At 39.3% G+C, this 12,612-nt stretch overlaps 1 protein-coding gene across 16 annotated transcripts in view; it reads left to right on the top strand.

The window, feature by feature from the left end:
* Pard3 (par-3 family cell polarity regulator) overlaps positions 1-12,612 on the top strand; it is a gene marked incomplete at its 5' end in the record, with an annotated part of 355,877 nt that overhangs the window by 98,282 nt on the left and 244,983 nt on the right. For all 16 annotated transcript variants that reach the window (XM_029570673.1, XM_029570672.1, XM_029570671.1 and 13 more), the window contains 2 exon segments: positions 10,371-10,559; positions 11,285-11,455. In XM_029570673.1, coding sequence (XP_029426533.1) covers positions 10,371-10,559; positions 11,285-11,455 — 360 coding nt within the window.

Here is a 12,612-nt window from a genome sequence, read left to right as displayed (position 1 = left end):
AGATCTGCCTGCCTCTGCCTCCCAAGTGCTGGGACTACAGGCTTGTGCTACCACGCCCAGCTACAGATAGGTTTTTAAATAACTTGAGTCAGGCAGGGGCTGGAGAGATAGCTCAACAAGAGCACTGGCTGCTCTTGCAGGTTCAATTCCCAGCACCCACATGGTAGCTAACAGCCATCTGTAATTCCAGTTCCAGTGGGTCTGGCATCCTCTTCTGACCTCCATGTGCAATGCACAACACAGGTGCACTTACATACATGCAGGCAGTGCACGCATACACATAACATTTTAAAATTGGATAAAATACTAAAAAAATAAAATAACTTGATTCAGGCACAGGGGCAAAAAGCAAGGACTAAGAAAGCACAAAGAAAGAATAGTCAGGAAAGCTAGGATGTATGTCAGTAATTAAGGTACGCATAGTGGTCATAATAAAAATAAATGAGATAATTTCTCTTAGTCAGGTACTGTCAGCTCAAGTTCAATTGCAGATACAGCTCTGTTCTGTTAGAAGACGAATGCTAATTCACACTGGAAGTAAAGGATGGGCTGCGTGTTAGCTTGCAGCAGCCACTGATCTGTGATGGTGGAGAAAGAGGACATTTAATAGTTAGTGACACTTAATAGTCATCTGGTAGAAATTCTAATAGGATCTTTTGCATATCAAACAGCACAAAATAAAAAACAAAAATGTCAAAAATATTTGGGAGCTTTTATCTAATCCTTAAAAGATTTTAGGGTTACTCTTCAGAGGGGGTATGTCAGAGTAGCCAAAAGCCCCATTAAAAAAAAATAATAAAGAAGAAAGAGTACATGAAGTTATCAGAAAAAAAGTGATGGGGAGATTTGGGAGGAGTTGGAGGGGAGGGAGTGGGCAGGAATGGGCATGGATTTGATCAAAACACCTTATATGCATGTATGAAATTCTCAAAAAATTATTTACTTTTTAACAAAACATTATTCCCAAACTCTTGGACATAAAAAATTTAAGAAAACCATATCCACAGTAGGTATACTGTAGCTACATGTTTCCAGATTTTGCAACCACATAGGTAAACCAAAACTGTCAGAATATAGAGGCTTTGAGTAATGAATAGAGGTTTGGTTTTTTTGTATATATACACAAACAGGCAACTTTAATAAACAGAATGTTTCTTTCAAATATTTTATCACTCTAAAACCAAATTGCAAAAAGTACCCTAAAGCAGAATAGGAAGGAAGATGAGACTGTCACACACCAGTATGTTTGGTTTAGAAGCAGCCATAACCTTGAGTTCTTTTTAAAATTCTTTAATTTATTATTATTACTTTTTTCAATGTGTATGTGTGTGTTGCCTCATGTAGATAAGTGCACCCATGTCATGCAATGCCCATGGAGAATAGAAGAGACTGTTGGAACTCCTGGAACTGGAGTTATGGACAATTGTTAGCTGCCTTGTGGGTGCTGGGATTCGAACCTGGGTGTTCTGCAAGAACAATCAGTGGTCTTAATTGCTGAGCCATCTCTCCAGCCCAATTTTTTAAAAAAAATTTATACATATGAATGTTTTGCATGTATGTTTATGTGTACTGCATGCATGCATTGCTTGCAGAAGCAAGAAGAGGGCATCAGATCCCCCTAGAACTGTAGTTACAGATGTCTGTGAGCTGCCATGTGGGTGATGGATCCAAACCTAGTCCTCTGCAACAGAGTAGACAGTGCTCTTAACTGCTGAGCCCCATAATCTTGAATTCTTGATTTTAGAATAAGTCATTTCATGATAGTTAGTGAAAAACACTGTGACATTGGATGTTGAGACTGCCAAAGAGGAGGTGGGAAGAGAATAGGAGATTGAGTCTAAAGATTATAGTACTATGCAAGAGCGTAATAACTTATGCTAAAATGATGGTCATTGTGGTAAAAGATAATGAAAAGCTACAGAACTTAGATCAGCAGAGATTGCCGAAGAAATGCACAAGCAAGGCATTCAAAATCAAGGAACGATTCTGGAAACTAACATTTTTTTATGTACATAAAAGTGTGTGTGTGTGTGTGTGTGTGTGTGTGTGTGCGCGCGCGCGCGCGCGTGCGCGCGTGCGCGTTAACTTCGTGCTTAGAACAGTTGCCTGTTGACTTTTGAAAATTTATTTAGTGCTAGGCTTAACCCCTGTCCTCACACATGTTGACTGTGCACTGAGTGGCACTCATAGCCTACCATTTACTTCTAAAGGTAGATTCCTTCTTTTCACTACACATCACAAGTCCTAGTTGGTCACAAATTCCTGGCAAATCCTGAAAGAAAGCATATGGAAAGTTTTGTTTACTTTGGGTAACAAGTGCCTGTGACATAAGATGCTCATACACAGACAGCCCTCAATGTACAGTGGATCAACTTGCAGGTTTTCAACCTTGCTTTCAATGAGAAATCAATAAATTATAAGACATTTTTAATACTTCATTAAATTGTAGTCTCCTTTTTTAAAAGCTTTAAGTGTACAAGTGTTCTCCCTGCATGTATATATATATATGAACCACATGCCTTTCTAGTGACCTCGGAGGCCAGAAGAGGGCCTTGGATCCCTTGGAAATGGAGTTACAGACAGTTATAAACCACCATGTGGGTGCTGGTAACTGAAGGAAGAGCAGCCAGGACTTTTAACCACTGAGCCAACTCTCTATTCTGAGAATAATTTTTGTGGTAGATGTTTTATTCAAATGTAAGTCAATAAAAGTGTTCTGAATGCATTTAAAACAGACTAGGCTTAGCTGTGATGTTCACTAGGTTAGATACATTAAATATATTTGGGGTTTGTAGTATTTTCAGCTTAGAATGGGTTTATCAAGGTGTAATTCCACTGAGTCAAGGGACACTCATGTTCTTATACATCTTTATGCATACATACATGGTTTTGTTTTGGTTTTTGGTTTTTGGTTTTTTTTTCCATAGTTATAGCCCTGTCCTGAAAGTAGGAATAGCAACATGGTAATGGGGGTAAATATTTATTTGTGGCTTTAATTCTTGCCAAACAGACTGTGATTAAGATCAAACCTTATACCTGCCCTTACTCTGATCTTTTTGTGTGGCCTTTTTGAGTCTTTGAACTGGTTTGTAAGGACTTTATTTGAAATTGTTAACCATGCCTGTGCTATGATAACGATCACTTAATGTTTTTGGTGGGTTTCCCCTGAAAAATAGAGTTTCATTATTTGTTATCAGTCATTGTTTTAGCAGCATGGAGTAAACTTGATGCCCTTATAACTTGCATATTTTTTATTTTTAACATTTTTTGAATTGAATTCTATAATAGTATAGGCTTTTCAATGTTGCAAAACTCGCCTGAGTTAATTACTGTACATACTTTGTTTTCTGGAATGTCAAAGTCCAGAAAACTCCTCACTCCCATTCTCCATTGTTGATGCTTTACCATGTTCTACATCTAGTTTTCCTCTCTTTTCCCTTCGTAGTCTTTGCCTCTTTCTCCTTGTGTGACAGTCTGAGCTGAGAACAAATTATTTACATAATTCTTCCTTATGCCTAAACGTCTCCGTGCCAGGACATTTTCCCATGTAACTGTACTATAGTCATCAAAATCAGGAAATTAACATTGATTTAATAGTATTATAACTACCAGTTGTAATAGTTGTCCTTTATAAAGTAAATTTATGAATAATAAGTAAAAATGCATGTTTGGGCCATGCTCCAAGTCAGGCCTTGCATGGCGTTTAGTTGTTACGTGCCTTTAATCTTTAATCTGGGTTATTTCTTCACTGTGCCTTTGCTTTATATTTCTGAAAAGCAACTACTTTGAGAACATTTAAAATTTTTTAAACAGTGCATCACTTTGAGAATGCTTTTCAACTTGGGCTTTTATGGTTTTTTTCCTTGGGTACCTTCCTGGGCAGATACTGGATGTTGGTAAGCATTATTATTGTCCAAAAATGTTCAAGTCGTTAGAAAATATTTGGCATTACTGTTTGAATTAGGTAAGCCCAGATGCAAGACTAATGTAGTAAGCCTGGCCTGGTGATCCTAGTACTGGGGAGGCTGGGGTAAGTGAATCCCAGCCTCAAGGCCTACTTGGGGTAGGGTGGGTTAAGGCCATTAGGATAAGCTTAAGGAGACCTTGCCTCAGGAAAAAAAAAAAATTTTTTTTTTAAGTATTTAGAAGAGGGAATGGGGAGTCTGAGGATTTAGCTCATTGATTGAGTTCTGAGTTTAGTCTCAAATAGTACAAAAAATAAAAATAAATAAAAAAGGAATATGAATAACTAATCTCAAAAAGATGGGTACATACAGCATAAAAAATGTTCACCTATGTAATATTCACTTGGTGATACACTTTTTAATTTCATCATTTGAGAGGTGGAAGCAAGAGCATCAGGAACCCAAGGTCATCCTCACATGGATAGAGAGCTCAAAGCCACCCTGGGCTATATGAGATCCTATCTCAAAAAAAAATTTTTTTTCTTTATTTTTATTTTATGTGTATGAGTATTGCCTGCACATATGTAAGTACACCCGAGTCCTGCAGTATACAAGGAGGACAGAAGAGGCTGTTGGATCCCCTGGAACTGGAGTTACAGATGGTTGTTAGCCACCATGTGGGTGCTGGGATTTAAACCTGGATCCTTTGCAAGAACAGCCAGTGCTCTTAACTGCTGAGCCATCTCTCTAGTCCCCCCAATTTTTTAAAAATAATTAAAAAATAGATTTTAAACTTCGAAGTGGGATTATTTTTTCCAAAAATAAACAAAGATAAGTTCTGTAAAAGAATACCCTCATTATTTGAATGATAAACAATTGCTCAGATTTGTCTGCAATCCCTGTGTGTTGTTCAGTCTCTATTTTGATGAGTGAGTTGTCCTTGACTTCTTCGAGGGTTTCTGTTGGGTGTGGAGATGTGATGTGGCCACCGTACCTGAAGACTTCTTGACGTCATTGCCTTGTGCTCAACTACTTGCCTCCCGCCTCCCACCCTCACCCAACCCCTCCCAGCCCCTGCCCAGCCAGCTGTCCTCTGCCTTCCTCCCCTCCCTGGTGTGTTTGTCTGTTTTGCATTGTGTCTATCACTTTGCATTGTGTTTTTGAGGAAAGAAAACTGACTGGTACACTATAGATTTCTTAGATTACATATATAATTACAGTGACTATAGAAAATTCAGTCAAAAGAAAATTTAAGTCACCTGCAATTCTTTGATTTGTATCATTTTGTTTTTTTTTCATAATTTTCTTTTCCTCTATAGCTAATCTACAGCCTGTTCAATGCACATGTGCTGTAGCCAGTAAATGACATGTCTCCTGCACCACCCAGGACTGACAACTGTACAGGTTTATCTTAGGCAAGGTACTAGAAATGAAGAAAACCCACATTTTCTGCAAACCTATTTTCCATTTTAAATGTTTTTATTTCACTCTTTTTCTAAGACACTTTGAATAGTTGAATGGTAGTCTGCTGTTTATACAAAAAAATAGCTTATCAGTTTAGTGTCAGACATTTAGGTTCTTAATTTGAGGCTGTTGCAGTGAAGGTAGGCAGCTTCCCATGGATCTCTGTATTGATGAAAGCTGGCACTATACAAACTCAGAGGCTCTTTGCCTTTTTACACATTTGCCATTCAGAACATTGCCCCTTTCTCCCCTCCCCCTCTCATTTGGGAAACAAGCTATCCCTTTGTAGCCCAGGTTGACCTTGCCCCTCAAGAGCCTCTGCCTTCTGAATCCACAGTTATGCACCACCATGCCCAGCATAAGCATGTCCATTTCATCATACATTGTGAAATATCGTCATTCTAAAGAAAACTTTTATCAGTTTGGTATTTCTATTTTTAGATCTGCCTGCACATTTTTGACAGTAAATTTGGATAAGATTGCTCTTATTTTCCTTAGTTGAATAGCTGTTTTCTCCCTTCCATATATGACATGGGAGTGACCTTCCTTCATTATTTATCTACTAGGTATATAAGCACTAAAGATAGTAACTCCATGGAGCAGGGCTCATCAGAGAGAGAACTTAGTGAACTAGTGTCAGGATAAACTGTGCTGAGTCACGCTTCTCTCATTTTTTTGGTGCTCTGTATTTAAAACTTTTTCCCTTCTCTTCACAATATTTTATCATTCTTACCAATTTTTAAAAATCTATTGGGGCTCAGAGATTGTTGCTCATATGACTCTTTTTCTTGTGGCTTATTGTAATTATCTATCATTTCCTTTAAGAAAGGAAGCTGTGCTGAGGGTTCACTGTAGATTTGAGCCCCTTGTGGGCAGGCAGGGTCTCAGAGTTACTGGAACTATTGTTCACAGAAGAAAGAAAAGTAGGGCAAGAAGATGGCCACCTGACTGTTTTTCTTTCTCACTGGAAATGAGAGATACTCATCTCTTCTACCTTTCTGAGGCTGGGGGGAAGCTGGACAGCTTTCATGTAACCCATTCATTAGGGTCCCCATTTCTGATAGCTTAGCAAAATTGTCCTTTGTTTTCTGGGCATTAAAAGGCAAAATTACCAATGGAGAAGTGAGCAAGAAAAGAGCTATCTGGTGGGTTTAATGGAAAAAATTGTTCATGCTCTATAGATATATGTCCAAAAGAGACACTATTGTCTGTATGCTTCAGTCAGTGAACACGTGCATGAGCTTGTTGGAGAACAAGTTTATCGTTCATGTCTGTGGGGAGAACTATACTCCTGTGACGGAAAAGGCGCACTTCTAGTGTAGAAAAACAAGGCGGTAGAAAGCTTCTACTCTGTCACAATGTAGAGGTCCCCATACTTGCTAGACTTCATGGACGCATAATGTAACATTTCAAAGTTTTTGAAGAGCAAACTTGTAACATTTTACTGCCAGAGAATTAATTTCATGAAGCTGGCAATGATTTCAGTCTTGTGTCAAGAACCAAATGGATTACAATGAAATGTCAGATGAAGCTTATAGTGGGCTCACTTAAATGTTCATAATGATAATAAATGTCTCAAGGTTTGATAAAAGAACTGGAAAAGAAGGCGACCCCCCACCTCCTGCAGTTTTCATTGTAAGTGAAACTGCCCCATGGGTGCAGGGAAGACAGTGGGGAAGCCGTCCCACCTTGATTAGCCTTTTTCTTCATGAATTCCCTCAGCTCCTTTTCTTGATTTTTCAAGTAGGAAAAAATGAAAATCTTAAGCCTTTGTAAGGACATTATGGAAATGTTGAAATCAGTAAACATGAAAAAGCCAAATTGAAGCTATAAATCAGTAAATGACAATTAAGAAACTTCGGATTTAAGGGAAGGAAAGGCAAGGATCAGACTTCTTCTAGTCACTAAAGACATCTTGTGGTTGCCATGCCCTTGCACAGCCTTAGCTAAAGACAGAGAAGCTAGACTGTCTATGTCCTTTCACAGCAGCTTTTCCAGCAATGGGAATACTGGTTGGCAAAGTACATGTTAGCTCTTAATTGCTTCTGAATTTCAAATAGGAGAAAGTGATATGGGATGAAGTTATTGATGCTTTCTTGTGTTTCAAATATTGAAATCTGCCCATATGTTCTGTTTCTCTTTTATTATTATTTTGGTTGTCTGTGGTCCTGGGGAATGAACCTGGGTCCTTTTTATGCATGCCTGCTAGGCCAGTGCTCTTGCACTGAGCTGCTTCCAGCCCCCAGAAGGTATGTTTTTATAAAATTTACACTGAAGTCACAATAGTCATTCACATAGACTCATTGCTCAATATTTTCAATTGTTTTGAGCCATGTAAAGTAAAAATAAAAAGTTGAGCATTTGTAGTTATAGACCAAAATAAGGAGTCTAACGATACTTCTTCTGGATGTGGTTGTGTACACAAGTACCACGTCAGCTGGGGCTACTGGGAGACCCTGTCTCAAAAAAAATTTTTTTTAAAAAGATACTTCTGTATAATAAATGTGATGCATCAGTACTTTGGTATAGGTATTTATATTTCTCACCAATGTGTTGTTTTTATTTGAGTTGTAATTGTTCTCTGGGAATATTTTATTTTTGTTGTTTGGTTGTGTTTTTTGTTGTTATTGTTGTTTTTCCTCTGGGAGAAACATATATTCTTTCTATATTTTAAATATAAGAAAATGTTTACAAGATAAGAAGTTTAATTTGATGATGAATATTTACCATGCTAATCCAGGTGACCATGAGGCTCTGGATCTTTCCAACTTCTTAACATTTCATTCTTTACTGCATAGTTTCCATGTTCTAAAAAGATTAATGATCTTGACTGGGCATGGTGGTGCACGCCTTTAATCCCAGCACTTGGGAGGCAGAGGCAGGTGGATCTTTGTGAGTTTGAGGCTAGCCTGGTCTACATAGTGAGTTCTAGACCAGCTGGCTATGTCTCAAAAACACACACAAACACACACACACACACACACACAAAGTGCTCTTATTCACTGAAACACTCCCTTGTTTGCTCAGCATTGGCTCTGTTTTGAAATGTTTCCAAAAATATCCTTCTGTGTGGCTGGGCATGCAGGTTGGGGTAGAGGGGTTTTGGCCCCCTTTCGTGAGGCCCCTGGCTTGCTCACCATTGATATGCACAGACACACAAATTAGAAACATTGCTTTACAGATAATGTCATTTTTGGATTCTAAGGTTTAAAAGTAGCATATTATAATCTTTTTAAAAATCACAGGTAAATACTTCTGAAAGTGATTTAATTGAGACAGCCAAGAGTAAACGTGAAATCCTCAAATCCTTTTTTAAATTATTTTGTCATGATTTCATTCATCTCAGTTTTTAGAGCATGTCAAAATCTGGTAGGATGCAAAAAAAAAATAAGTAATCAATCCTATTTCTATCTTCTAAAATAACCAACTTTTATGAGTAGTCAAGAATTATTTGGAAGCAGTGTTTTTAGGACAGGTGATAATCCACTGTAGCTGCATACCATGATATGACTTACTTTATTTCATTGTAATTGACAGTTATTTTTGAATGACTAATTGGATGCTAAAGCAGTGTTTTAAAACTGAGGAAAGGTGAGGCAGTCTTGAAGACAGGCCTGCTGAGGTATATCCCCACTGAGACGAGTGATGTTAGAATGGCAGATACAGAGATGGCAGGTGAGGCCTTGACCTTTGTGGTCTTGCTGCATAGGCCAGCAGCAGCTGTGTTTTCTCCTGGGATGGAGAATTTCTTAGTAGTAGAATGTGGCCTCACACCATATTCCATTGGGTTATATATTCAACTTTCATTCCATCCTCTGGGTTTTAAAACAGATGAGCAAGAATTTATATATCCTGACTGTGTTGGATTTTAATAGCCTTCTTTCGAGCTTGGTGACTTCAATTATGAAATTAAAGATTCATACTTAGTGATTAATTAAATAGCATTGCCTGAGTGATATTTACCAGCTATATGATGTGTAATTCAACATTGTGGAAAAAAAATCTTCCCACATGTCGCTTAGTTCGGTCTTGTCTCCCAGGTGCTAGTAATTAAAGGTCTATATTTTCCTAAACCTGAACATCTTTTCTGGCTGACTTTATATCCCCAAGATTTGATATTGCTTATACATAAAAATGAATAGTGAACAATGAACTAGCTAGTGAAATTCTTTACATGAACTTTTTCTTGCAAAGAGGCAAATTAAATACATACATACATACATACATACATACATACATTTTGGTGTTTTTGAGACAAGGTTCCCCTGTAGTGACAGTTGACCCAGAACTCACTATATAGACCAGGCTGGCCTTGATTTCATAGAGATCCACCTGCCTCTGTCTCCCACATGCTGGGATTAAAGGAGTACGCCATACCACCACACCCAGCTGAATATGAATATATATATATATTTAATATTTTTATTCTATGTGTATGAATCTATTGCCTGCATGTGTGTAAATGCACCTGTGTCCTGCAGTGCCCCTGGAGGTCAAAAGAGAGCAATTGAATCTCCTGGAACTGGAGTTAGGACAGTTGTTAGCTGCCATGTGGGTGCAGGGAATTGAACCTGGGTCCTCTGAAAGAGTAGCCAGCACTCTCAACTGCTGAGCCATTTCTCCAGCCCCCTATATATATTTTTTGACTTGACTTCTTTTACTGTGTTTACCTCTGGTTTATAATACATAAACAGATGAGAGTAAAACCCCATAAAACTTCACATACTAACCCCAGACTTGCAGAGTCCACCTACCCTCACTGGATTCCCCCAGTGTTTCTTAGAGTATATTGCAGCATTCAGTGCAATACAGAAGTAAGTTTGGTCTGATGCTTCTTGCAGTCTGGCCCAGATGTATCTGGAAGGGCAGCTACGAATCATGTTGTGGGGTGGAGAGAGTATGCTTGTGCTGATTACAAAACTGTTATTAGAGGTCTTCAGAGCAGTGACTAAGAGGAAGAAGCTTTGAGATATAACTCTGTGCAATTCTGTCCCCGTTTAGAAAGCCGAAGATGATGACATTGTTCTCACACCAGATGGCACCCGGGAGTTTCTGACTTTTGAAGTTCCACTCAATGACTCTGGATCTGCAGGGCTTGGTGTCAGTGTCAAAGGGAACCGGTCCAAAGAGAATCATGCGGATTTGGGAATCTTTGTTAAGTCCATTATTAATGGCGGAGCTGCATCCAAAGTAAGCACCTGTCAGTCTTGTCCATCCTATACAGGCTGTTGAGAGGGTTTCCTGTCTGCCCGCTTCCTGCTTTGCACAAATGTTCTGTTTCTTTCTTTAGAGTGCCCCTCCCATGACCAAGTAATAAGGGAAAGTCATATTGATACGTCATTTGGGGGATCATAGCTCATCATTCCAAGTCTTCATTTTGATTTCACAGGACCCACAGCCCATAGTTATGACATTCTTTACACGAACCCTTTTTTCACTTCCTGTATGTGGGTCACTTGCTCTCTTTGTATCCCAAAGGAAATAGAGTGTCACTTGTTGAAGGGTGTTTTTCTACAATTGTCTAATAGCATCGAACCTCACAGGTCTTGGGTTATAAACCACCTCAGTGGATGTTTCTGGAAGCAAGAGAGTGATCACTTGTCCTTTGAATTAGTATATCATTTTGGCAGACATTATGATAATGACTTGATTCAGCAATCTCTAAAAGAAGCAGGAAAAGGGTGGTCCTAGTATGTCAGGACTTGTGCTAAGCCTTTATACACATTATCTTCATGAGCTAAGAAGGCCATGGGTTGTGGGTTCTGTGAAATCAAAATAGAGACTACAGTCGCTTATGTTAAAATTAAAGCTGTGGCTTCTTATGTTTTACCTGTTTGAACTGGGGGCGGGAAGGGGTTGGGCTTCTTTCTTGGCATGCTGTTCGGCAGCACTCACTTCACCTGCCTTCCCTCCAGGATGGAAGGCTGCGGGTGAATGACCAGCTGATAGCTGTTAATGGGGAGTCTCTGCTGGGCAAAGCCAACCAGGAAGCCATGGAGACCCTGCGGCGGTCCATGTCCACTGAGGGCAACAAGCGTGGTATGATCCAGCTCATTGTGGCCAGGCGGATCAGCAAGTGCAATGAGGTAAACACCCAGAGGTCCAGAAATAGGGTCATTTCAAATGACAGGAGCCTCCCTTCTGCCTGCATACTAGACAGAACAGCAGGTTTGAGGATGCCACCTTGAAAGCTGTGGTTACCTTGGTTTACTGGTGTTGTGTTGGTTTATCAGTAGTTTTTTGTTGTTACTGTTGTTTTGTTTGTTTGCTTTGAGACATTGTTTCAGGTAGCCCAGGCTAACCTCAAACTTGCTATAGATGATGATCATGAACTTCTGATCTTCCTGCCTCCTCTTTCCTAGTGCTAAGATTACAGGTGTGCACCACCACACCTGATTACTCAATGCAGGGGGCCAAACCCAGGATTTTATGCATGCTGTAGGCACTATAACAACTGAACTGTAGTCCCAGCCTGGTTTCTTTTCGTAGTTGAATGGTAAAAGTTTTCCCAAATCTATTTGATTATTCTGTGGCAACTAACCAGATCACTCCTTGTCTCAGAGCCACTTATAGCTAGCTGAATCTTTTCTGAACAGCAGTGCCTGCCCATTTACCTCCAAACCTTCAGTCTATCCTCTAGCTAGTAGACACACAGGGGTGATAGACCTGAGGCTCAGCGGCATGTGTCCCCAGTGTTCCTATGGCAAGATGAGATGCAGAGACAGGAGAATCCCTGGAAGTTTGCAGGCCAGCTATCCCAGTGTGTACAACAGCAAGCAATGAAATCAACCCCCTTTGAAACAAGGTGGAAGGCAAGGATCAACAACTAAGGTTTCCCTCAACTTCCACATACATGCCATGGCTCATGTGTACTAACAGACACACATCATGTATACACACATCATACCCACAAAAAATAGAAAAAAGAAATAAAAACCCCGTTTTTTCTATTTTAAAGCCTCTGTCTAATAAATGCACAAAGACACTGATGGCCACTCATCAGAGCCTATGCTACAGTCACTTTTTGCAAAATGAATGTCTCTTGAGCTTGGTGACTGGCAGTTAGAGGGGTTTGACCTTGATGGGATTATTTATGCTTGCATTGTTTTTATTTGCCAAATGTAGATGAGCTAACCATAATTAAGAAACTAATTTTTGCAGCAGAGAGCAATGTAATCTTTAAAAGAGACCCCCCCCCCAAAAAAAAAAGTCTTTGAAATGAAAAAGTTAGAATAGAGATTTC

The sequence above is a fragment of the Nannospalax galili genome, unplaced genomic scaffold (assembly GCF_000622305.1).
Source record: "Nannospalax galili isolate Female #2095 unplaced genomic scaffold, S.galili_v1.0 scaffold123, whole genome shotgun sequence".
NCBI lineage: Eukaryota > Metazoa > Chordata > Mammalia > Rodentia > Spalacidae > Nannospalax > Nannospalax galili.
This window is presented reverse-complemented; position numbering and strand designations above follow the sequence as displayed.